General features: G+C 38.3%; 1 protein-coding gene across 3 annotated transcripts; it reads right to left on the bottom strand.

Moving 5' to 3' along the window:
• Nucleotides 1–2,204: 2,204 nt before the first annotated feature.
• Nucleotides 2,205–27,701, bottom strand: RIC3 (RIC3 acetylcholine receptor chaperone). Of its 3 annotated transcripts, XR_010389502.1 has the most exons (8): nucleotides 27,430–27,701; nucleotides 18,964–19,181; nucleotides 17,512–17,590; nucleotides 15,686–15,779; nucleotides 9,522–9,670; nucleotides 6,090–8,465; nucleotides 4,659–4,754; nucleotides 2,205–3,359 (listed from the first exon to the last, which is right to left on the bottom strand). XR_010389502.1 is itself a non-coding variant. In XM_026104397.2 (6 exons), exons 1-6 carry the CDS (start codon nucleotides 27,575–27,577, stop codon nucleotides 7,978–7,980), a joined length of 1,173 nt encoding a protein of 390 aa, XP_025960182.1. In that variant the 5' UTR covers nucleotides 27,578–27,701; the 3' UTR covers nucleotides 6,075–7,977. The 3 variants fall into 3 exon arrangements, 1 of the variants encoding a protein (XP_025960182.1); XR_010389501.1 differs by having other exon boundaries at nucleotides 4,659–8,465; XM_026104397.2 differs by lacking the exons at nucleotides 2,205–3,359; nucleotides 4,659–4,754 and having other exon boundaries at nucleotides 6,075–8,465; nucleotides 9,522–9,667.

Raw genomic sequence — 27,701 nt, 5'->3', positions numbered from 1 at the left:
AAAGCAGAACTGAAGCCATTGAGATACAGCTCTCCTAATACTGAAGAAATAGCTCCTCCTGAGGGCAGAAATTGGGACTTGTGGCTCTTTAAGTCAACCAAAATTTTCAGATGTTTATATTGCATATAAGGAAACTTTTTTTTTTTAATTATTATTATACTTGCACTCTATTCAGCCCTGTGCCCAGAAGGACTAGACAAGCGAAGTTACATTAAAACCAAACAAAAGTGAGAACAAGCTCCATTTGCACATGCTGAGGAGCTGCAGTGTGCAGGCAAGAGGTGGTTACACCAGGGAATGACAGCAGGGTGACATCTTGCCAGAGACCTGGCATGTTACTTGGCATCCCTTGGCACGAGTAATGGAATTCAATATTGGTTTCTAGACCACGCTAGTCATTGTTTATGTTGTGGTATATTGGTAAGAATTCTCCCTGTACCGATTGCTTCTCTCCTAAACAGCTTTATGTGGAAATGTCTCCATGATGCAATTTTCACACATTTGGTTCCACTGGTATAACTGAAACTTTCCTCAGTAAATTCTGTTGTGTCCCCATAATGCTGTACTTGCACATGTCTACAAGAGTCCTAATGACTTTTTCTCTTTGTCCAAAAGTGGATTTGGAGGGGAGGTCAAATTTTGCTCTTAAGCACATTCCATGAAACATCATTCAGACTGAAAGGGTTATATAAAAGTCTGTCAATCATCAGCAAAGAACATGACGTTTTCTATTAAATGTGCCTTAAAATTCTAAGATGTTATTACTGCAACCAGAAAGGGCATTTAGAAAGACAAAACATTGTTAATAGTTGTCTGTAATTTAAGGACTCATGTTGAATAAATAACTGACCCTGCATAATAATTGCCAAATTACATAGGGAGTTTCCCAAACAAGTACTATAAAAAACAAACTTTTTGCTGGTTACAGTAAAACACTTTTGGAAAAAAAAAAAGGTGACTATTGGACCTTTGTTACTTTTGTAACTGTTTTAAAAGTGCAAAAATTATCTTCCTGTGATTGAAACTGACGGTTTATTTTAAATAATAAATCTTGTACTATGGTGACATGAAAATAAGATCATCTGGGGATCATATATACAGGATAAGGTGGGGACGCACATACATGACCAGTACAGCAGGCATTCTCCACATCAGGAATAGGTTTAATTTATGGCTTTGCCAATATTTCCAATGTTATGTGAGCATATATATGTGCCGGGTACACAAATATATGTGCATGTGTATATACAGTCTTAAAAATTTTCCATTGGTATTATCTAGGGATTAATCAGGCTTCATTTCCACTGTTCACACTGACAGCATAAGCAATTATATTACTTTGGCTTGGAGCTAATTATTGCAAAATAATATCTCTAAAAGGACTCTAATTGAAACCCCTTTTTAAATAATTTTTGAACAAACGAAATCTTTATGTGGAGAAGTTTTTTTTTTTAAAAAAAAAAAGTTACATGTTCTCTGTGTAAGTGTCTGTATTTAATATAGACAATTGCTTGCTTCTCCTTTAGGCTGACTTTTCAGTGGGTTGAGCCATGCAATGAGTCTATCTGTACCCAAATTATTGTAAGCCTGGGACTTTCATGTCTCCTGTTTGAATAGTTTGTCACAACTGTAAGGGAACAGCAGGAAACAAAAGGTCTGTGGAGTATGTTTTGTAACTTGATACACCTGTAAAAGTACCTCAAAAAATAAATACTTCTGAGGTAGTTAACTTTTGAGAATTCCTAATAGATATTAAACTGTTTATATGTTTCCTGTACTATTTTCATCCAACTGACAGTCTGAAAGATCCAGTCTTTGGGAGCAGACCTAGAACTACACATTTTAGAATCTGTTGGGATTATACAACCCTGTTAAGAAGAATGCGTCTTTGTTTCTGTCACGTTTAGTTCAATTTCTAGAAGTAGAAAATATAGGTGCTATGTGGATGTTTCTGTCCCAATAAAACAAAAAAGTAAAGTTTATTAAAAATTTCTTCTCCCACAGTAAGCATTTTCTAATCCATCACCGTGCCTTTCTTAAATAAACCAATGAATGATATACACTAGAATGAGTATGTTACCGTATAAAGTTCATTTAAATTATATGGAAATTTAAAAGGGGAAAATATCAAATTTCAGAAAAACTGTCTTTATATTTAACCAGTTGTGTTTTTTTCATAATGCGTATGTTTTATCCGTTTGCACAAGACTGTCTTGTCCTGTTTTGAGTAGTCACGCATCTCATTTTTGTTCAGAACTATATGGAGTTTTAGATAAACCTGCAAGAATGTGCTTTTATGAAGTAAATTTTTTAAAGAAACTCTTTAGTATTCTGGAGCAAATGTATTTATTTATCAGTATGTGCGACCATTAATTTTGTATTTTCACATAATTTACATTGTGTATGGCATAGAGGTTCCAGTGTTTGTCAATAGAAAACATCTGTGCAAACATATTAAACTTAATCTGTTTGAAATGTCTTTCCCCACCCAAGGTTGAAAATATGTTAATAAATTATCTATATGGAATTTGAGGGTTGTTATCATAAGGCATTTCCAATACTGTTTAAACTATTCAATGCTGATATGAATTCCAAAACTAAAACATAACTGGTAGTATCAGTCCAGACCAAAGCACCCTGACTTTACCAGATCTCTAAACATTTTCAGTTCATTTTTTCTTGAGCTCTAAGATTTGACATTAATGCATAGTGTAGAAATATTCCTCTTGCTTGTTTTCATGAAGAGGACAATGAGATTCCTAAAAAACATAGGGCAAGTAGAGGCCCAGGTATTTGCTATCTTAGATCTCTATTGTTGGACTATCAGTTGCAGTGCTTGCTACCTCAGTGCTGCAATTTCTGCAAATGCTCTTTCCAATTCTAGCTACTGTTAAGGACTGAATTTTTGGCCTACTCACTTATATCAAAACAAGACTGCACAATGGGCTGAAAAAAACCTAAGAGGGTAATAGTTCAGTAGGACAAGAGTAAAGAATATACTTAGGCAGGAATAATCAACTGCATAAATACAAAAAAAAAACCCCTTCAAATATGTAAAAAGCTACTGGAAAGCAGAAGGGAATCATCTGTCCTCCAAATCTGTGACAGAAATAATTCAACCTGCAGCAAGGAGGAATCAGGTTAGACATCATGGAATTTCCTAATTGCGAGGCTAGTGAACCTTGGCATGGACCATCTCATCTCGGAACCTTTCAATGACAGGAGACTCCCCATTTCTTCAGGTAAGTCTCTGTCAGGAACAAGAGGTGTGGGTAGTCCTGCATTTTGATGGGTGGCTGATCACATCAGTGGTTTTCAACAGAGGGCAAGAGGGGTCTCTGGAATGTATCTAAGGCATCCTGCAAAGATGAGAAAAACAAGCATATTGTCAGGTATCTAAACTTGCTCTCCAGGAATCTCTGCCTCTCCCTAAAACTGGTGAAGTTCACAAGTTAAGAAAAATCAGCTATCTAGACCAACCTTTCCAGCTGTATTTGTACAAGGAATACTAGGTCTGATGTTGTATTTGTTTGCTTTGAAATATGCAATTGCTAAAAGAGCATCCAGAGATAGACCGCTTTATAACTCTAAACTGGGTTATCTTGTCTGGTGTTTGTGATACATGAGGATAGAAACAGTACTTTGATAATGGTGTCTGAGTAAAAAAATCACTTAAATAGAAGTTTATTACACTAGATTGTTCTGTGACCTCAAGATTTTTCTTACTGCCTTACAGTTAGCTCAAAAAGGAAAGAATCCAACAAATGAACACTAATGGGAAATTCAGTGAGTCAGATCAAAAACTTCCTATGTGTTTACCTGTTATCCAAACATTACTGAGTAATTCTGTTTATAGCATTTTTGTGCCCAGCACTGAGCTGATAACCCATACTTTATTTTCTGATCCCAAGCTATGCCTATAATTATCTGTACCTATGTACAAATATCCAGAAATAATGAGCCACTTGCATTTTTATATACAGATATAAATATAGTATAATTTTTATAAATATATTAATATAAATGTATAATCATACATTTTATGTATTTATAAATATATAAAACATTGTATACATTTATAAATATATAAATAAAACTGCAAGTGCTTATTTTTATATATACATTTATATAATTTTTATTAAACTATTTAATTTAAACAACATGTACTATTTATTTTAGCTTTAACAAAAAGTAAAGCCATTTAATTTGCTAGCTGGGCAATACTGTAAGTAAAGGAGCATGTGCTTTTAATAAGCCTGACTGTGAATTTACTGGGAGTCCACTTGAGCGTCTACAATTTTTTTCTGGGTACCCGGTTTGCTGATTTTCTGCCCTATGGTTTTGATTTACCCAGACAAGAAGCTGGTAAGTTCTTTGTGGACTGCTGATTTGATCCAGATAAGCTCTTCTTCAAAACACGTATTCTGTCTCCTAAGAATGAATGATTAATCATTAAGAATGCTGGACACACCTGTGAGAGCAGCCTGTTTTAAAATGTTTATATAAATACACATTTCTGTTTGAGAGGGGGAAAGAATGAACCAAAGAAAAATAAGAGTAGCATATAAAAGCAGGAAGAGAATTAGTCAGTTTGAAGGGTGCTGGTAAATTGCTATGTGAGGTATAAATGCCTCCATTCTGACAGCACTTACTGGTACCTTGGATGGGGATGCCCAAGTGACTGAGCTGTTTAGAGCTGTTTTAGTCTTTGGCACCAGTCAACCTGCATTAGCATCATTTGTCTCTTCCTGCTGCTGTAAAGAAAAAAAAAGAAAATCAAGCCTTTAGTTGTGTTGCAGGTATTAAAAGAAGTACTAATGATTGTTTCTGTTTTAGTATGGGCTCACTGGGCCTTTTATATTGGTACTGATGATGGAGATACTTCCCTTCTTGCACTCCAGTGCAGTGTGTGCTTGGTGACTGTGTCATCTGCAGCTATGGGCTGCCTCTGTGGTGATCATGTTAGTCGGTCAAACCAATTCCCAGGAGAGAGGTGAATTCTATATTTACCTATGCTAAGTGGCGTGAAGAGAAATTCTGGATTTCCACTCCTCTGTGAAAAAAGATCTTTCAGTAAGGACTGGGAGATTGGAAGAAAACAAGGTCAAAAAACAGGCTGTACTTAGGAATTAAACCTTTGTTATTAATTTGGAACCATAGCATGCCACACATGAATCTATTTCTTGGTATTTCTCTCACAGATAAAAGGCGTAGTTAACTACAAATGCAAAGTGGAACAGCTCCAGAGGACATACTGATGGAGAACAGCCTATATAGCCTGCTAGTTAGCCCACCCTAGGGGGAAAAGTGAGGTTAGGCCCTTGCTCCGAATCACAGCGTGAAGATTTAAAAATGCCTCACGCTACCGCACTGTGGCCACTGTTGGCTTTGCCCAGCATGGAAACTATGATTTCTGCTAGGTCAACGGGCACCTAAAATACTGTGCTTTGTTATTCCAAAGTCCTTCTGTGGAACGGAGTTCACAGTCATCGGTTCTTCCTTTCAGAGAACTTCATGTCAAAATAAACTGCTGATTAGTTTATTGTATCAGGGATGTAGCTCCCTTTTTTGTGTTCAAGTAGTTTTTCATGTTATGCTCCTAGCTGTTGGGTTTGGTTCATAACTGATGCAGCACTCAGAAGTTAAATAGGTATGAGAAATTTCTTGTGTCTTCATATTCAGTGCTGTGTCAAGGCCTGGTACACCTACTAGCTTAGCCAGTACAGAAACAGTGGCCACCAAAAAGGCCAACAGAAATGTTTACTTGTACCCCATGTTTCTATATGAAGCGTAGTACAATACACACAAACAGTGACTTGCTGGATATCATCCTTAATTGAGCAGTCCTTAGCAGCATGAAAATTTGGATGCACAGTGCAGTAGTTTTATGATTAGTGCACTTTGGAGTATGAACTTTGTTACTCAAAGCAATTTACTACATTTTAACTTATCAATATATGAAAATATCTATTTAGAAATGCTACCTTACCATTACCTTATGCATAACATACCTTATGTGTTTTAAAACATACTGCAAACCTCAAACACAAATTCAAATAAAAACAGTGAACTACTTTAATTTCACATACCTTTATAAGCACTGGGAATTTGAAGTACATAATCACATATCTGCAGACATGACAAATTCTGTAAGTCCTTTTTTCCCCAAGCTGCAGTAGAACTGAGATGGCATCTTTGTTTCTCATGGCAAGGGGTTGGACTACTGCCGCATCCGCAGAAGTTTTGGCGTATGCATATCATAAAACATATGGCAATACCAAATAAAGGCTGTATGCATGGCAGGCCATGCAACAGTATTGATCTTCTGCTACTGCAAAAGAACCAGGAACGCACCTTGTCCCACCTTTCTCCTCACGCAGTCTTTCCTCGCATACAGCTTTTAGGAGTGTTTAAACAGTGAGCCTGTTGTTCAGAGGGGGAGAAAACAATGCTATTTGCAGTGGAATGAAGGCAGTCCTTTAACAGCTCTGTTTGGTAGTAATATAAAATATAATGTAGTTTTCTGAATAAGGACAGTGTTTGCCACTGCAAGGATGTGGCTAGACAAGCTTGTGATAAAAGTCTTCATTTGCTGGTATATGACAGTATTAGCAGGCAAAGGAGCATGAAACCACTTTCATTTCAGTGACTGATGTCAGGTGATGTTAGTGCTCCAGTTCAAGGACACTGACTAAGGCAGAGGAACTATAGTCTGGTATTTACAGCTGTAGAGATTCCCAGCGAAGAAAACATGAGCTCTCTGTTCAGAAAGAGGTCAAACTGCTGCCACGGTGAAAAGTGAAAGAGAATGTTGAAAGAGTCCAGGATATTTTGAAACAGAAATAAAAGCAAAAGGTGGTTTATCAAATGATTTAAAAATAAATATGCTCCTAATAGAACAGAGTAAGTATTCAGTATGTTTTCTCTGCTATTTTCCCTAATCCTTTAGTATGACCTAGTTTTTGTAGTAGGAATTCTCTATAAATAACACAAAGGCAGACATCCATTGATCTTAACAAGCCTGATGTGAGTGCGTAGGCCAAGACGCTCTGTCTTTTCAAACACACCCAAGCTATGCCCCAGTGATCTCAGAATAAAGCTGCTACACTGTGGCTACACATGTATTTTGTTAAACATCATATTTAAACAAGCTGTTCAATACACTTCCAGTACTCTCCAAGTCCCAGGGTAGCTCCCCAGGGGTATTTTCAGTATTCTTCCGCAACACAAGCTATGGTCTGATTCCTGCACTTACCGCAGCGTTTCACCAAGCAGTCTAATGGCTACGGCAAAGACAAAGCACAACTGGTAATGCTTCATTCTCTCTCATGCTCTTCCTGGGGCACAAAATAGATTAGAGCTCTAGTCCTGTAGCACACAATGTGCTGGGAAGTGTCCTGTGGGCTGCAGTAGCATGTGGGTTGCAGTGACAACAGTTTCTTGGGTTTACAGAAGCAATAACATGATTGAGTAGGAGAGTCACTCGTGTGACTGTGGTCTGTTCTGCCAATCAGTTAACATCCAGGTAAGAGAAAGCAAGTATATTTCCTCTTCCATCTTCCTGATAGTCTCATAAATACATATTGATTCATTTTCATAAGGGAAGACGCAGATAGACAGTTGTCAGAAGAGACATTTAGTTAACTCTTGGATGACAATGGCAAAAATAAGAACTGATTGTTCAGAAATTAGGAAGGAAAGAATCACGAATAGCTGCGCAGCGTAATCTGCTCCAACATACCAGCCTCTGAAAAGCAAGACAAAGTTGCTACTGGCAAGTCAGTATGAACCATGACAAGACTGCGTGATAGAGGGTACTGGCTTCCACTTCAGATAGGAGATGATGCGATCATTACTGTGGGAATGAAATTAAATTAGTACGAGGAGATGAAAGCAAACAGGAACATCAGAACAAATACCCACATGAAATGACAGTTTATGAGCATGTCATTACCGCATGTTCATATGTTGTCCCTATTATTCAAGTCCTTTTGTGTTGCGCTTCCTCAGTGTGCCTGTTTCATCTGAATCACGGGCTTTCTGCTCCTTCGGTGCCGAACTTTCACTGTCAGAATCCACGTACGGGTCCTCTCTGGCTGGCTCTTCTGCTTCACTGCAGCTCTCAGAGTGGAATCCAGCATTCTCAGCTATGACAGCAGGATCGTTGTCCTCCTCGCAACAGTAACAGCACTTCTCAAAGTCGGGACTGCCATGAAGGTCCCTGCCCTGGTCACTGATGGCAGTTACCTCATTCGTCTTCTGCATTACATCATGGCTGTCACTCTCCATGGTGAGATTAGACAGCAGGGTTTCTTTGCACAGATAATCCTCATCTTCCATGCCCTCCATTCTTTCTGCCAGCTCTTCTGCAGAGGGCTGGTTTGGGTCAGGATAATCTACAAGGATTGTATCCTGTTTACGTTTGAAGCAATTATCATAGACAGGATAGGTCTCTTCTGGGTAACCTTAGGAATAAAGTGACATGCAGCTTGAAACATTAACAAAATTTAAAAGTAGCAGTAACTGAAGTGATAAGTGCACAAATTTTTTAAAAACTGTTTCTTAGTACTGACAGTATAACTAGTTTAACACTATGCCAAGAACGTGCAAAACATGAGTTCTTGGAAGATGATGGCAAAATTCCACTGACTTTCAGGGAGTCCAGATTTCAACCCAGACTTTCAGGAGTTAATGCCTGAGCTTCACGGAAAGCTGTGGGAGCTAACAGGTAAAAGCTATGTTAAAACCAAGGCTTAGATCTTTAAATAGATGCATTTTTTTGTTCCTATCTACAGAATGACTGATCAATGTTTTGAAGATTCTAGCTATAAACAGCATCATTTACAGAGCTGGAAAACCAGATATGAGCCAGTGGCTGTGCATTTCATTTTACAGAGCTTGAGGGTGCTGGTTATGCTTTATATTTTGAATCACTGTTGAAAGGTTTTTAAGCAGCAAGGAATTAAGTCTGTAAAGATGCCTTTAGAATTCTAAAAACTAAAACAGCTCAATTGGGATGTCTTGAAAACAGTTATGTAAGAAGTAAACAATGAGGAATAGAAAGGATGTTATAATGGAGAAGTTTTTTAAAACACAGACTTCCCAGAGCTGATTTTTACAATACTGGAGCAAAGAACTATGAATCAAAAGTAAAAATCTATAAGTTACAAAAAACATATTGATTCTCATTTCCAAGGTTTTTATGATTTTGGATGAAATCTGGCAAAGCAAAGAAATGGAAGGACATAAACCTACAACAGCCAAGGCCTAGCAGCAGATGGAGCATGTATGGACATTCATATGCCACTTCTGGCGGTGATATTTAAACAGTAAGAAATGGTGGATGCCTCAAAATCCATTTTCTGTTATGGTTGTGAAAACAACACTGCTCTTGCAAAGTTCTGAACGCTCCCTTTTTAAAACAAAGCACAAAGTAACAACAGAATCTGACAGGGTGTGGGGCTAAAGTAGTCCTTGCTCAATTTTATCTTCAGGATAATGGTAAGAAAGGTCTTGCTTACCTTCCCAGTCCTCCATGTAGGGAGCTTCTTCAGCTTCCTTCTCAGGAGAGATGCCATCTATGAATTTTCCTTCTTTCATAACCCTAGTAATCTCTCGGAGCTGCTGAAGTAACCTTTTCTCCTGGTCTGTTGTAACATTTTGTGTTCTGCTAGAAAATACTAGACATCAGAATTCAGCCCACTGTTACTACAAGCTACTGATAGCGTTAACTCAGAGTTTGAGCTCAGTCTCTAAAACATTCTGAAGAAACCAGTCTGCAGTATGATCACTATTCAACATTTTCATGTGGTCTGCACTTTAACTCAGAATAAAGTATGGCTTTTATCCAGAAAGCCTGCAATCTTGAACAGGTCAAGGAAGGCAGGTACAACCAGCATGAGAGCAAGATAAAAGTGATACACATGCAAGAGTTATGGAATTGCCTGACTGGTACAAAAGATACAACAGAAATTTCTGGCCTATAAAACAAAGTTTAGTGAGAATAAGAGGACCACGCCTTGTTTGAGGCATTATAAGAAAATAAAATTCAGAATCTATGCTACATTTAAAACAACATGTGGGGCCTGATCAAAATGTCTCACGGAGACATTGGTCTCCCATAATCTAATGACTCCCTAGTTTTGATCTTAAAGACAATAGATTTGCAAGGCCTCACTGAAAGTACGTAAGTCAGCTGGACAGAACCATCATGTTAGTATATCAAGCAACAAATTCAACAATGCTGCCTGGTTGGGGGAGCTGAGGAAGCAGAAAGAAATGTTTAAAATGATAAGGGAATGTTATGTTTAACTAATTTGGCCTTTAGGTTCCCTTGGTAGGAGAGGACTGATATTTTTTATCAGCCTAAAACTATAATTTTGTTGCTCAGTTAAGACAATTGCTTGCTGTTACAACAAAATGTTTCCAACAGCTAATATTATGTTGTCAATAAATAATATTTTCTATGAAATAAAGCTTCCTAAAATCTTATGGGCAAAGAAGAAAGTACTTGGCGGGTGAGGAGGTCAAAATAAAAAAGATCACTGGCTGTACCGAAGTACGCGTGAAAATGGTTCTGATTGTTGTGCTTGTTTCATGTTGTTTCTGTTATTCTTGGTACCAGTTCAAATCTCTCTGGGGACTGAGGCATTACTCTGGCTATTTTTGAATCCCTCTGTGTTTCAGGCAGGATCTGCAACCTGTAGTTATTCAGACAGGGTGGGTTTTGGTGTCCACAGAATGCCAAATTGTAGGTGATGTGTGAGGTCAGACAGATTGTAGCTGATGCTCTCTAGACCATCAGATAGACGGATGATCTCCAGGATTAGACAGCTGCTCTGTGAATCTTAGGGAGGACAGGGGCAGGAAATTGGTTGATAATTTTGGATTTAAGTGATGAATATCTATCTAAACACTGTTTCAGGTGCCTAAATTCTCATAATCTTGAAAATTTGCAGCCCCATGTGATTTGTAGCTTCCATCTTCAGTTTTTCCTCTTATTAACTGTCATGAACAAAGTAGCAAGGTAACAGGTACTTTATGCTACAGATAAGAGAATGCTACAGGTACTTTATGCTTTATAGATAAGGAAATGATTATGACATGATAGTTGTTACTCTGCGAAAGGCAGCAGCATCATATTACTATAAAGGCAATATGAGATTAGAATCACACTGCTGGTTTGTGCAGTAGTGATCAAAGTGCAGAGCATGGGCTAGATTTTGCTCACAGCTACAGTACACACAGTTGTCTGTAATTAAATTTAGATCATGAGCAGGCCCACTGGTTTCACTAGTAGTTATCCAGATTTAAACTGCCTGACTGAGGTCACAAGACTAAAATCCAGAATTCTTGTTCTCGACACGTCTTTGTGCTTCTCCTAAGGGAGAACAGTTTGGAAAGCTGATGTAGTCCCAAATCTTTCCGGAGTCTGCCCTGAGACCCATCAAGTTACTACAACAGTTTGTTCCACAGAACAAGTGAAGGTTTGAGATGGTCTGTTATAAAAAGTCTGGCTTATGTAGATGTAGAATTTGAGATGCAAATTAATCAGCATGCAAGAGAAATGGTTCCATCAGCTATCTGCCTTTGACAATAGCTGAAATAGAACTGCCAAACTAATCCTTTTATAGACAAAAATGTATATAATTTGAATATATATCACCTGCATAAAGAAAGACAGGCACTGAAGGCCTGTCTGTTTAGCACAGCATGGATATATGCTAGCTCAGGTAATAGAATCAATAATACAGGCTGCGTAACTGTGACATTTCACAAAAGATAATTCCTAATACGCTAGGTACTCTCAATAGAAAGCACTACTTTCTTGCTGGAACACAAGGTCTCTGCGAGTATTTCAGAATTCTGTGCTGACCCCAGATGTCTTGCCTAAAAGAGGAAATTCCCCACACAGCGGGAGAAACCAAAACCCACGCAATATTACTACTTCATTTAAGGCCTTCAGTAAGACGTACTCTAGGACTGGTGATGTGCAAGACACCTGTCTGGTTGGCTTCGTATGGGAGATTTACCGAGTATAATGCACTTCTGAACGCTGTAAAGGGACAATGGATGCAAAAGGTCTACAGTATAAGAAAAGGTCATTTTTGTCATGTATGTTTGTAGCTCCAAAAGAGCTATTACTTTTCATAGTGTTGATGATGCATACGTTGCTTTGTAGGGTCCCAAAGTATTCACTAACAGATATAATAAATTTTTCTGATTCTTACATTGAAATCATAACATTTGCTAAAGGGCTGTCATGATTGCAATGAAAATCCATAATCTAACACAGTGTCTCAGACATGTCAACTAGCACTTTTTTGCTTCATGACATTAAAAAAAAATCACCAGTAAACCGAAGCTATAGGCCAAAAATTGCACCGCAGAGTACTGTATATCCCTCACTTGATAAATTCCATGTTACATTTGCTCAGTTTATGGTAAAAAACTACGTTTTTTCAAAACGCCAGCCTGGTAAGCAGGAAAACAGGCAATCGAGCTGCATTATTTCTAGCTCTTACATAATTACTGTAACTTGAGATTTTTGCAAGAGAGTATTTTCCAACAGAAACAGAAATAGTTACAAGTATTCTTGTAACAAGTTATTCTTGTTACAAGTACTCAGTTTAAAGTGGTTTCAAAATAGACCAAGCTTTAAGGAGAGTGATGGAAAGAATACAGGTGATATGGGTAGGGAAAGCTTTTGTACTGGCTTTATCACTGCCCCAACATTCAAACATTCTGCTAAAAGCCTGGAAAAGTAATATGCATGCTTTTAGTGCAGAGCGCCCTACACAACCATCAATGCAGTCTCTACTTCTGAACCATCAAAATCCTAGCAGGTATCCTCATCTCTGCTGACAGATACTGCACTAGGAAGGTCTATGTTTAGAAAGTGGAGATACTGAAGTCCCCATGCCGATAGAATGCGATGATAATAGATTATAAAAGTTCATAATTTAAATTCATAATTTGTTGAAAAAAGAGGTAGGAAGAATGCTACATTTTCTCAAAGCTATGAATTACTATATCCTTAGGTACTATGTACTATACATTTAAGTGTGTGCATTAGGGAACAATTATCTTTTTCCGTCTCCTAATTTAGGTACGGTTACATTACTGAGTACCTGCTAGGTTTCTTTCTTCCTCATTCTCTCTTTACCATGCTTCTAGTCCTTGCTAATACATGCTAGTTCTAAGTAAAAATCTTTGCATTTGTGCTTTTTTGAAAGTTTTCCATATCTGCAAGGGGCATTTCTCTATTTAAGACTTTAGCAATTGCAACCGGTATGTTGGTTTGGAAGGTCTCCAAGCCTGGTACAAACAGCAGATCCAAGTTCCTGCCTGCCTCTCTTCTGTGCAACACAGGTCTGGATAATACTGTCCCATCTGACTAAGCAGATAATAGTATTGAGAGGTCTTCCACTAGCATCACTTCATTGAAATGACATTGAAGGAAAAAAAAGATGAGCAGGGCAAACCACAGCAAGAAAACAATAGAGACACTTGCTACAGAAGAAAGCAGGATAAAATTACAGACTGCAACACAAGTTATTCCTTCAAACAGGATTTCTTTCTATGGTATGGCATTACCTCAGAATCAACTATCATCCTAAACTCACTAGAAGTTCAACAGAAACACTTTTTGACAAAAATACACAGAATTAAGAGTATCTTTGCATTCAAAGAAGAATTCAACAGAAAAGAGAACCCAGCATATAGCCTGGACCTTTTCTGTCACAAGAAGAACTCTTGCAGTATAGTGAGAGAACACTACGTCAGGAGCTCAGACCTCAGCACTACTACAAACATTGTGTGTTATACACACAACCCACTCACAAACCACTTTTTGTGACAACGAAAAATACATCTTTGTTTTTGTGACTAATACTTGCCTGGCAGAAAGTCTCTTTTGCCATATCTAGCATAATGTGCTATGACCTCGCCTGGGGCCTTTAAATATTAATGCAAAATTGATACCGGTTGTTTCTTTCTTCGACCTTTCTATTGTAAAGACTTTTGTTTAACTGCACATTAATAAATGGAGCACAAGTAATTTTCATGCTCTTCTTCTTCCCTTTTAATTTAAATCTAGCACTGAATTTTGTGCTCTAATTATACTTTTTAATTATACATTTTATTTTAAGGCATTCATCCAGTATCACTGAACTTAATTAGCTTCTCAGTTCAGACTCGGAAAGATTCAAAGTTTGGTTGTATTCAGAAACCAGGTATTTGGTCCATCTTGAGGTTGTTTTTTTCCCCTCTTTTAAAGAGAAACTACATACAATATGTGGTATTAGATTCAGATTTTGATCTCCCCTGAGCTCTTTAGAGCCACCTATGTAAATAGTTTGGTCGAACAAAGAAGGGAAGTTCTACTAAATAAAAATTCTGAGCCAACTGCACCGAATGAAGCAAATATTGGATCAGACCTAAACCCATTTTCCCAGTAAAAAATATCCTATACTGATGGCAATCACAGTATCTGGGCAGCACATAAGCCCATTTCTGGCAGCTTAAAAGAAAAGCACAGAGCATTGTGCTAGCTCTCCAAATACAGATAAGTAAGAATAGTCAAAGTAGTATCCTAGTTTCACTAACAGAAATGGGGCAGCTTAGGGATACGTTCCTGTAAGTCAGACAAGTCTGGTACCTCAGCTTGCTATGACTAATACAAACACAATAGTGGCCATTGGTGCAGGGGGGACAAAATAACATGTTCAAAGAGAACAGGGTTTAAAGTGTAAATGAACATAGCATGCGAGTTTATGCTCAGCAGAGAATTGTTCCTACAGAAGAGCTGAAAACAGAGGAATTGATTGATCTAGAAAAAGTTAACATGCTTTACAGTTTGAACAGCTATCTTTTTTGCTTTTAAATTTCATCTTGATACTTGTGGTATTTACATTTTCAAACATTGCAGTTATGAATTTTCTTATTGATGTGCTGTTACACTTCTTACTAATAATACAACTTGTTATATTATCAATGTTTCTTTATAAAGTAAAATACTCTAAGATTTATAGCAAGCATTAATAAACTAAATTTTTAAATTCTGATTTTGTAACTTTTTTCTTTCATATTTAGTAGAAAATATGTGGATTTACTGGCTGCAAGGTTGGAATTAAGTTACAGAATCAGATTATTATATAATTCTGCCCTTAAAGAAATATTTTATGGCAATTCTAACATGCATTTATACAGAATATAACAGCATTTCTATTTTAAAAAAATCCACAGCACTGGAAAATAACATAGAACAAGTGGTTCTCTTGGGACTCATTCATAAAATTACTTTGGCCATATAAGATAGGCTGTTTTATATACTTTAAATACAGATGTTTTATTTTCAGTTTAGATACACCTGTCATTATCTTCTAAACAACACAGTATATAAGATAGGGGGGCAGGAATAGCTGCTCTACTGTTTAAGGAAAATGAAGATGCAATGAATGATTTATTTTAAAAATAGACCTCAGAAAGAAAAAAATACAGAATAAAAAGATGTGACGTGTAAAACCAAGTTTCTACACTTCAAAGTAGAAATAAAATTAGTATTTTCATATAGCCAGTGTAATTTTTGCTATTTTTGCACAAAAGTACTTCTTTTCCCTGTAAAAAAGTTATATTTCTAATCAGAGAAGAAACCCTCCTTAAAATGCTGTAATTTGAAACATACCTGTCAGAATTAGGCCCTACTCTGTTGATTAATTTTTCCATAGCTTCTTCAGTCTCTCTCAGTTTTTCTTGGAGTTGAGTAAGCTCATAGTCAGCTGTAAAACAAACAAAATCCATCAACAGGAGCTTTGAAAATGTATCCCTGTCCTATTGTCACAGGCAGCATATGCTGTACCAAACCAAACTGGCTGCGAGGAAACCAAAACATGAAGCTTAAAGAGCTCTAGCTACTTTTCCAGGTACTACGGGCAATGGCAGTATGGCAATACAGAAAGTACCACCCTGCACAGGTATGCCAAGGCAAGTGGCGAGGGCTAACAGAGTCTGTCAGGCTCACCTGGATGCACGAGAGCCAGCCACACTACATCTGGGGAGCAAAGCACTGCAGACATTTTCAGCTGTTCCTGCTCTTTCTAAGTGTGTCCATCTTATAAGAGTAGACATGCGTACATACGTGCAGGCACACCCAAACTGGCTTTAATTAGCCAAAGTGGCTAACAGGAAAGATGGACCAGTGCAGACTTCAACAAAAATACTTGTGCTCCCCGTTTGGCTTGTGTAGCTCATGCTCAGACTCATGCTCAAACGTCAGTTACTGACAGCAGAACAAAATGAAACCAAGCTGGGTCAGTTCTATATGCAGATGCTACGAGCACTGATTTCTGCAGCACCAAGACACAGTGAAACAGGGATACTGTGGCAAAGAGAAAGGGAGTTACTTCCTCCCAGTCACTAAGTGGGGCAGCGATCTAGTAAGAGCCTGCGCGTTCAGGTTCCCAGTCCAGTGACTTGTCCCCTGCTCTGCTACAGTTTGCAATGAGTGCTTCAGGAATACAAATGAAAAGCTCTAGAAAAAGGCAGAGTCACTTTCATCACTAGTTCTTTGGGCTATAAGGGTAGCAAATATTGAACTGACTGCAAAGTTAGTTTCTCTAATGAAGCATTAGAAAATAAATTACAATTAGCACTTAATAAATTGCACCAATTTGCTAGGCACAATACAGTGTAAGTAAGTGCACTGAAAATACAATTTAGAACACTGAATGCAGCATCTACAAGGTATTCTAATATAAGCATTAATGACAAGATTTTTACAGCTATGTTAACAGCATTATGTTACTGCTAGCACTTTCTATAAAGCCCAATGTACTTTTATTTATTATTAGAATTTAGCCACTAAACACAACACATTTAAATACTGTTACGGTAACTGGTCTCCAACCTTTAAAAGTAAACTTATTAATTTCTCCAACAAACGTCTACAAATAGGTGAATTTGTTATCTCACTGATGTTTAGGGAAAATCACAGAAACATTTCAGAATACTGACTCCTTTCTTTACATTGTAGTCACCAAAAATTTGAGGAAGGGAAAAAAGGAAGCGAAAAAGCAGTGAAAAGCCTGGGGACGGCAATGAATTCACAAATTCAAAAAATGAAGCTAGCTTTTAATAATAACTTTATACACTTACTAGAATACTACAGATTATAGAATTAGTACAGACTGACATCGTCCATTTTTAATCATTACTTACTTTAGCTTTTCAGCAAATCAGTGCAGTTAATTCAGTGTGTATCTTGAAAACATGGCTCCAAGAGGGCTTCAGGTCACGTTACTATCACAGATTCCCATCAGCCAAAAGTGATTAGATATTAATGGTGCAGAAATTCACTTTAACATGTGCTCATCCTAACACAGAAACTTCTGGCTTTCTCTTTACTAGGCGGAACAGCAGTTTTATAGTATGTCCAGAAGTTGAAGACGCTGGTCAGATTATGACTCTACTGAGTAAACAGCTACACAGATACAACTTAGAAATAATACTTACTGATTTTCCTCTTCATGTTTCCAGGTACAGCAGGAGGACATTTGCGCTCCCCAGCTGCAGTTTTTCCCTTAGAAGACAGCTGGTAAGTGAAAGAGAAATGCTCTGGTATGCACATGAGTTAAAACGATCGCAGTATATAAGCCCCAAAGGCAACAAAACAAAGAAAAGGATAGAAAGCTAAAATTATGCTATACACTAACCGTAGAAAAGCATCCCCAGCAGCAAAAAGAGACAACCATGAAGGATGCCTAGGAAATCTTGCCAACTGAAAACTCCTAAAAGAAACTTGGAATGAATGGTATTTTTAAACGTAATGAAAGCATAACTCATCAAATGTAACACTTTCATTTTAAATGTGTATCTATTGCACCAAAGGGCCTGATCTTATAATTCTTCTGCGTAAAGGGAAAAAATGGTGGATTGAGCAGTTATTCTGAAATGAAGTGATAGGTTCTGAAGGAATATACGTGACCCACTTGTCCCTCCTGCAACGTTTTCTGCCATTTATTCCTTACCAATTTTGCGCAAATGCTGTACCTGCAGCAAAGATACTGGCTGGCTCTATACAGAAGCTGCAGGCTCTCCATTTCTTTCCTCTTCTCAATGTTTAATCAACTCACTTCTTTCTTGCCCTGGGATTCTTTCACTTGCCCGAGCAGACTCAACTTTTCAGGCATTGATCAGTCTGGATTCAACCCTCACTCAAAGGAAACAACAATTTCCCCAAGGCCTAGTCCCCTTCCCCCTCCTCCCAAATGAGCTGGTATTTTGAGAGACTGTCAGCGGAGCAAGAGCAACTGTACAAAGATTGTTCTGTCTTGTTCAGGCTGTAATCACCTACATACAAGTCAGGTCCATGTAACAAAAAGCTGTAAGAAGTTCAAAGCAAGTGTGAAACATCTGAGGGGCATTTGACATTTTAAACCAGCTTTCAGCCAGCTTCTCGGCTGGAGTAGTGGGTAATACAACCTCACAAACTTCTGTTCTCCAAGAACATGGTGCTTTTTGTTCTAAAAGGCATTCAGTAATTGTATTCACTTTCTGCATAATATAGTACATAACCTATACAGCACATATAGCATGCAATAGTACATAATAAAAAGGAATGCAGTATGTATGTTAGAAATTAATCTAACATAGAACATACACACATTTAGCCACATAGACACACACCATACACATTTTTCAAGGAAAAAAAAATTTCCTAAAAAAATTGTAAAGGGTCAAAGGCTAATACAGGTTTACAGCAACCCTTTGCTGCATTCTTAATTACAGTATTTGCAATGGCAAAAAGCATCAGATGTACCAATCTCTCACTGCCAGTCCAAGGTCCAGTTTAAGCATTTTTTTGAATCGGGCTGAAATGAAACCAGATATAAAACTGGTGCTAGTATTTAAATTTTCAGGCTGCTTAGTTGATCTATCCATCTTTTCAATTTATGTTGTTCTTACCTTAAATAAAATGTATAGGATATATAAGAAGATGCCAAATCCATAAATAGGGATAATCTGCCCCACAAGACCTCTCCCAGTTCCACCACTGCTTCCACCTCCACCTGCCTTGGCTTTGGCAACTGCTTCGGCAAGGTGGGACCTTGGAAAATGAGGGGCAGCTCGGCTGTCAGGCGTCACTTGATAATGCATCATTGGTGGAAACCGACCAAGCTTCCCTGCAAAAAAACACATGGCAATTATGTTTCTTCTATTACTTTCAATGCCTTCTCTATGCAGCCTAAAACTAGCAGCCAGGGCACTAGCTGATCTCCTTTCTCTACTACAACACTACAAACACTGCAACATATCAGTTTTCCATGGTGAGCCTGATCTTTCAATATTATGCAGAAGTATGCTAATGCATATGCTACTACCCATCTAGAGGACTGATGTGTGACTGCAATGTTAGCTCAGTACATGCTCACAGATTCTTGATTAGCACTGTAAGAAAGAGGTAGCATATTCCTGATTTCACCTAATATGTAATAAAAGATACAAAAAAGTGGTGACACCTCAAATTATTTTCCTTAAAAAAATTGTTGTATAAAGCAATGTAAGAGAGCAGATTGCATACAGCCTGGGCCATACTGTTTTCAGTATTTTAGGGAGAAAAACTATTTCTAGCCTTAAGAGATGCAGAGATAATTTAAAAAAAAAACACTGAAGTGAGCATAAATGGATGCATAGATGCCAACATAAGACTGCAAAGACCCAGAAATGGTGCTGTAAAGTATGGACTGTTTTGTTCAACTTAAAGGCACCAGTATTTTTCTTGATGCTATTAATTCAGCAGTTTTTCCATGAAATTCACTATTTTACTGCTCCATGTACTTGACCCCCTGTTTTCTATCTCCCTGCCCAGCTTGGACTAGCCACCTACAGTTGCTTCCACCATAACGGGGGAGTGAACTGAATTAATTACTAAGCAGCAGAATTTGGCAGAAGGAAGAGCTGTCTAGGAGAACCAGAGATTTATTTTGTCGGACTGGGCTGCATGAAGAAGGTCGCCACTGCCAAGGTCAGTCACTGAACCCAGCTGCAACATTCCCCCTTTCTTGGCACGCAGAGTGGGAGGGAAAGCTCTTTCTGGGCCAGTCTGCCCCAACACTGATGCTGGGGCATGCTACAAGCACTGCATGAAGAAACCATAAAAAAACATGTTTGAAATAGCACTGAAATAAAGAGCTTTACTTCTGTAAGTCCCCAGATATAAATATTTTTAGAAGAAGCAAGACAACAGAAAATTAGTTTAAGTTAACATCTGCTCTTGCTAGGATACATCGCCATAGACAACTAAATTCTAAGCACAGGTAATTACAATAAATAAGTATTATGAAGGGATATCAATAGTTTTGAAAAGTTGTTATTAAAACGTGTACTTTTAAGTGACAACTTACATTTTTTGAATGCTGTAGGCTTTAGTGAAACTGTCCAAGTATATTACCACTGACCAAAAACACTCTCAAACTAGCCCAGGATTAACTTGAGGAAGCTGTTATCATGCAGTCTAGTTCTAGTGAATTATTAAAGTCTACGATGGAAGTCATAGTATCTTATTTACTAGAAAGTCCCACTGCTACAGCAGGAATGTGTTGTAACAGTAGGTTACTGTGGAAACAAGTATTATACCATGAGGAAAACAGTATCACTTCAGGTGCAGATTAAACAGCAGGAGAAGATAAACCTCTGTAAAACATCTTATATTCATGAAAAATTCCTTTATTAAAAAAAAAAAGGAGGGGAACAAGAACACAGAAAATAACTGACAATGGTGAAAATGTTTTTAAATGGATTAGTTTTCTAAATTTTCCATGAGGCCACATTTATGCTTTAAAAGCTTTCATTCGGATAAAAATAATCAGGCCAAAGGGACACACTCTAGTCATTTTGTTACCAAAATAATTTTGAAGGGGAGCTTAATGGCTCTTAGTGCTAAATCTTCCCTGCTGATTTTTAAAATTTTATAATAACTTCTTTATTTAAAAAAAAAAAATTTTCCCATAGCCTTCTTTGTGAAAAACTCATGCAAATTATAGAGGAAATTGACTACACAGGCAACTTCAAAGTTAGCATATGCAAAAAGCTGTCACGTACCCTGTAAATAAATGGAAATGCTTAAGAGAGAGAGGCAATTTTGTATGCCACTTTAAATTAAACAACCTACTTCACCTTAACTGTCAGAAGTATACAGATTTTCAAACTGTTGCGTCTTTAAAAGCCCTACACTGTTCCAATCCCATCTTCTCTAATGGCTTAATCTAACAGCAAAAGGCACAAGAACACTTTTATTGCAACTTTACAGGAAACAGCATGTAATACAGCATTATTTTCACTCTGTAATGCTTTATGAGAATATTCAGCACTAAAAGTAATGCATGAGGAAATTCCTAAAATACACTTGTTATATTTTAAAGTTCTTGGTATTTTAAAATAGTTTTAAAATAATATAACTACAGTAAACAACTACTTTTAAAAATCTCTGTCATAGTGATATACCTTTCTTAATTTTTATTTTCTTAGAGCTTCTCATATTTCAAGGCTAACTTGCTTCTCTGTGGCATTTGCTATTGTACGTTTTTTCCTGAACAGTGCTGTCCTAATCTTGTTAAATGTTCTTCAAGTGTAAGATATTTAACCAGCTAATGTTTGCTAACTGTTTCAGAACAGTCTTGATTTTGGCACAATTAAAACACAAAGTACAGTTAAGTGTGCCCCACTGACATGCAGAATTGGATTGTAAATGTTTGGTGTTACCTCCAGTGCTCTAAATCAAAGCTAGCATTTTGATTTTAACACACCTGCTGCACACCGAGCAGGTCTTCCTGAGAATGGTGAGCTGACTCACCATTCTTTTTCCTGATTACTAATATATTCTGTCAAATTTAATGGTGACCCACCGATTAGACCACATTCCTGTACCTCACAGGTTCTTTTCCTTGCATTTATTTAGTTTTCTTCGGTGACTTTATTCTGGCCTTGTGCTACAAACCATTATCCTAACACACCTGTAAGTGATGTAACTAGATTCCACTTTTTCAGGGAAAAAAACGAACCTATTCATCGATAAAACCCTGTAAGTAACACTTCTCTGTAACCACAGAAGTGCATGTTAGGTTCTTGTTTGCTGCACAATGCAGTACTGATAGAAAGTACTTTAAAAATACATTTTCAATTCTGTGGGAAGGAGAAGACTATCCCCTCACCGAAGGCCTCACGCAACCTTTGTTCAGCCCTGTTTGAAAGGCAGCACAGTGCTCCTGTCCTCTCAAGCAGTTTCTCAACTTGTTTGCGACAGCTTCACAGGGCTGCATGCTGCCAGATCTGATCTGTGCATGTGCTAACTCCACCTAATAAACCCTACCTGTTTTTACAATCTTTTAACCTTAAGTAACAGTTTTAATGATTTGTCAGTAACATTTCACAGCAACTTTTCAAACCGGCTACAAGGCAAGAAGAGCACGTCTTGTCCAATCCTGTCTCTTCAGTGAATAGCTTTCAGTCAAAAAAAATTAAATTATGCCCCAGCTAACGTCTCCGTTGGTTAAGAGACTGTAGGTTTCTGAACGCAGGGGAAATCCTACTTAATGGCAGTATCATGAGTTTTTCATCTTTCAGCAATATTAACACTCAACTGAATAAAGCAAAAATTAAAAAAATACGATCTCTAAAGTCAACCAGATGTTGAAGAATACAATAATCAGCCAGTTGATAATATTCAGATCATTACAAGTGTCTTTTTTATTAAACACCCACTGTGTGTTCTAACGAGGATTTTTTAGGAAATGCTACTGAGCTCAGCTTGACAGTTGATAAAGGTATTTAGACTTCAATTATTGTACAATAATACAGCAATTCTTAGTTTGGATAGTGTATCGTTCTGCAATATCTTACCATCTGTAAAATGCTGAAATACGTACATACATGAAGTACATGTAGTAAGTTGCTATCCAAAGTCTGCACTCCATTCATGTGGAGATTTACAGTATATGACTTCACTGTTTCAGTTTTTAATGTGAAACATCAAACATCAGGTTCCAAGAAGTGTAGAAGGATTACTGTCAGGAAACAGAGGTCTAAGAAGTGCATGGGACTTACCCAGGTTGACAGCAAAGCAAGAAATACTGCTCTCATCATTCCTGAAATGTTACCCAAACCACTCCTTACAATGACAGCACCATGACATACAAATCTCATCACAATTCTTCCCCAGTTTGCAGGAGGCACTCTGTCTTTTTCTTTCAGTCCCCAGAACATGGTTACACTACTTTGGCTTGGAAACACTAAGGTCTCAGCTGGCATTTACAATTCTTTATTGTGCATGCAGAAATACCCCCCCCCCAAAAAAAAAAAACAAAAAAACACAGTAACAAACCCAGAAAAGCTGCAGCTGGACTTCTAGACATTCTGCAACACCTGAAAGAATGTGTGAGAGTGGGATACAAAACTATTTTCCTGAATTAGCAATGCAAATTCCAGCCTTCAAACCTATCTGCAAACTGTACTTTGACTCCCATGGTTGGGAATGCCTAGGTGCCACTCACACCTTTTTCATAGAATTTTCGTCATAGTGAATAAAAAAGAAAACCTCTTTTTTGGACACTCACAGGAACTGGAAATCAGATATGGTTCTGTGAGAACCAGAATTCAGCGTTTCGTACAGATTTTTCTCCCCTGCTCGGTTGGGCTTGCTATTTAGGAAGACCCATGCTCCAAGCAAAGCTTTTGCTAAGGAGGGTATGCAAGATCTCCCTCTAGGGTAGACTCTTAATAACAACAGGCATTCATATTGAAGCCTTCATCTCAGTCAGGGCACTCGTAAGGCCCTTTATCCCCTACTCAGCAGCGTGCTTTCATAAAACATTTATTTTCTATCCCTCTGCCAAACCAGATGAATTGGCCAAAGGGTTCTAAAGTTGTATGTAGGAATACAAAAATATGCACAGACTGCGAGATAAAATAACCTGTTGTCTGGAGTAGAAGTATATTCCTTCTATATTTTCTTGTATAACCTCCATGCTTAGTATAATAGTTCAGAATAATCCACAAGGAAGAAATGTTTTTCTTGGCCTGTAACCTAAGTACTCTTTCCAGCCCCTGTGCCACTTCTGCTGCTTTTCATTAACACCCTCTAATTTCCCAATACCTCTGCCCAGAGAAAACCCCAAATAATTTGTCCTTTTTATTACACTACAAATTCATGTTTAGTTCATCGCTGAAGTCACTGTTTCAGTATTAATTTATATGATCTTATTTATCATTAGATCCATGTTTTAGATTTTTTCCCATGTGGAGTAGTTTATATTTTTCTATTCTAATTCTTTTTATTTTCCTGTCACTACTGACTTTGTAACAGTGTAACATCAAGATGAACTCAGACGAACAATATGCATTCATTTATTTCCTGTTTTTTACTAACATTTAAAACATGGCTTTTGCTGTGTTCCTAAAGTTTTAAAAATACAACTTTAGAAACCTACTCAAAGAAGGTTAGAATGAATGCGCATTTGGAAATCCTAACTTTAAACCATGACACATGTTTTTAATGGACACAATCAAAATCTTAAACATTTTTAATTAAGTATTGCAGCTGGCAGTTAAAAAGGGAAAACACAAAAATTACCCTAAACAGTAACATCTTAATTTTCAAGTAGGAGCACCTGCATACAGCTGATGTACTGCACAAACCCAAATTGGCCCAAAGAATTATCTGAATCATCTATTTTTCTTGTAAAACTGATGCCACTTCATTCTTCTCACAGATGCAAACTGACTGTAAATTTATTGCCACGGAGCTGTAAAGTTTTTGTTAAACTATCAGCTTAGCACTATTTTCCAAAATGCATGGCATACATTTGAGGACTATACTAAAAATACTCTAGAAAATTGTCATTAGTGCTTTTTTCCTCTCCTAGTTTTTTTTTTTTTTTTTGAAGTCTTTTGGAAAATTCAAACACCTGCTCATAAAGCAAACTAGAAGTGTAGTGCATTCACAGTTAAGGGTTTTTTGTATATGTTAAACTACTATAAGGAAAAAGAACATTCCTTCTGTCTGAAAGATACTAACTTCTATAGCACTGTCTGGGTTTATTGTTTTCTTAAAAGAGACTTCTGAAAATAGCTTTATTACAGGAAGTGCCATTCCCATGTTTAAAGCCCATGTTGAGAAGAAGCCTTCTTATAGCATCCACTTCTAATACATGGTAGTAAACTTCAAGAATCTTTTATTCAGAGGCATTCTGTCCCCAAGACGATAAGCACTTTATTAACTTCAAGAATGACACTACTACTTCAAGTCCCTGAAACTACCATCCAGTAACCGCAGTATCAGTTCACTCAAGAGGACAACTAATGACAAAGATATGAATCAGAACTGTTCAATCAAGATTTAGTCTTCTACTAAAAATAACATCAGGAGAAAAAGTTTGCTCTATATAGCAGGTGTAGTGAAATTCTTGCTATCAAATTGAAAATATGGACAATAAATTCCAATATGAAACTTATCATCTGAGGTGAGGTGTTACATCTTCAGCCAAGGAGAGGTACCTCGAGCACAACAGTGGAGCATGCTGAACACTCTTTCTGAACCAGTAATGCACTAACTCGTGTTTTACTCTTTTACCCACAGGATGAGGGAAAGAGTATTTATACTATCTACATTAAGCATTTAACTATGGCTGTGACTAGTCGCTTTATGATTGCACTGTTTAAAGAACGTGCCTCCCTTTACACTGTGCCAGAACATTTACAGAGACCATAAATCAGACAGATTTCACTGAAAAATACCTTGTGGACACTTTTTCAATTCAATTGAATCCAGTCCATCCTGCAGCCAAAAGAGCACCACAACAATAACTCACAACTACCTAAGACTGCACTGCTGTAGGAAAATGGTTTGTCCAACTCCGCCATCTGGTGTCACTCCAGGATCAAAATGAGGAGCTGCACCTCAGCAGAAGTTAACAGACAGAGGTGCCACCTTCCAGAAAACATGTTTCTGTACCAACTTTAAGCATGTAAATCAACAGCCTTCCCTGAGGCCACGTGCTCTTTGCTGGGTCCAGTACTTATGCTCACACAGAATACTGTCCTTAGCATGCTATCAAAAAAATCACTTACCATTTAGGTTTTCAGTGTGAGGAAAATATGCAATGGAACTACAAACCTGTAGATCTACAGTGCTCATGAATCTAAACTCAAGCTGTTAAAGATCAAGAACACACACAGTAACTATGGATAAGTAGCCGCAGAATAAGTACCATGTTTGTGTTCAAGATACAGAATGTTGTTTCAGCAGTAACATCAGCCTTAGTGGGCCTGGAAAGCTACCCTGGGCAAAGGAAATCAATGTCACTTAAGCTTACAGTCACGTAAATACCAGGCTGTCAGCATTACACAGAAGTCATCATCATCAAACAGAAGAGCCCATGTGGGTCAGCATATACCACACACAACTTGGAAGTTCCCTGTACTTTGATCAGCCTTACCTCTGGCTTGCTGAATACTCTTGGACAAAACTCTTTCTCTGCCTAGAAATGGAGTTATGAGACTAGCTACCTTTGCAAAGTGCTTTGGGGTGAAAAACCTAAGGTGAAAGGCAACAGTCATAAAACCAAAGGGATGCATTTGTAAGGATTCATGCCTCTAAAACTTAGAGCAGGACACACACAGTGGGATGGCAGGCAAAACGGATACAATCCAAGGGGTTGTAATGACAGGATCTGAGTCTATGAATCATGACATAACACACGGATAGTGAGAATCTGGTGCATTAAAGCCAAATTTAAAACACTGGAGGAGGAAACTAAACAATGAAGATGATTGAAGTGAACTTTTATTTCAAATGAAGCATCAAAAGCATTATGTACAAAAACAAAACAAAGCAAAACTTTAAAATAAAAAATGATATATCACAGTGAAGAGAATGTGGGATGACTATCTGTTCAGTAACTTTGGTATCCTAGTTGCATAAAACAAATGAAGTCTGGAGTATTTCAAACCATCTTTTTGAGGGAAAAAGAAAAATGTAAGTCACAGCAAAGATGAGAACAATAAACTCAACCTCAGAACCTCCACACGTCTTTAAGGTGAGAAGAGAAAATGAGACGATTAACACTTATGGGAAGGAGTAACCACGCTACATTTTCACACCAGGCAGCAGAGCACTTTCCAGACGCAACGCACCACCGAGGACCACCCAAAGAAAGGCCGGCCGGCGCAGCAGCACCCGGGAGGCCACGGGCCGCGGCGCCCCGCGGAGCCGCCGCCCAGCGCCGGGCTCACGGCTGAGCCACCGTCCATGGCTGAAGCTCGGTCCCCCGACCAGAAGCCTCGGACCTCGGGGAGACCAGGCCCCCACACCGGGGTGAGCACTGGCGGCGAGAAGCGATCCGCCCTCGCCTCAGCGGGGCCGCCGCGGCCTCTTACCCTCGGGCGGCGCGGGCGCTGCGAGCGGCGCAGCGCCGGGCTCCTGCCTCCCGCCACCCCGAGACAAGAAGGTCCGCGGCAGCAGCAGGGAGACGCACAGCACCAGGCAGGACACCATCGCCACCTTCCTGAAGGTCGAGTACGCCATGGCGGCCGCGGCCACCCCCTCGCCCCGCGCGCGCGCCGCGGCAGAGCGCGACCGTTAGTCAACCGTTACTCAACCGTTATTCAACCGTTGCTCCCCCCGCGCGCTCTGAGCACGCGCGGGCAGC

This window comes from Dromaius novaehollandiae, chromosome 5 (assembly GCF_036370855.1).
Source record: "Dromaius novaehollandiae isolate bDroNov1 chromosome 5, bDroNov1.hap1, whole genome shotgun sequence".
Classification (NCBI taxonomy): domain Eukaryota; kingdom Metazoa; phylum Chordata; class Aves; order Casuariiformes; family Dromaiidae; genus Dromaius; species Dromaius novaehollandiae.
The sequence above is the reverse complement of the archived record's forward strand: the minus strand, read 5'-3'. Positions and strand labels throughout refer to the sequence as shown.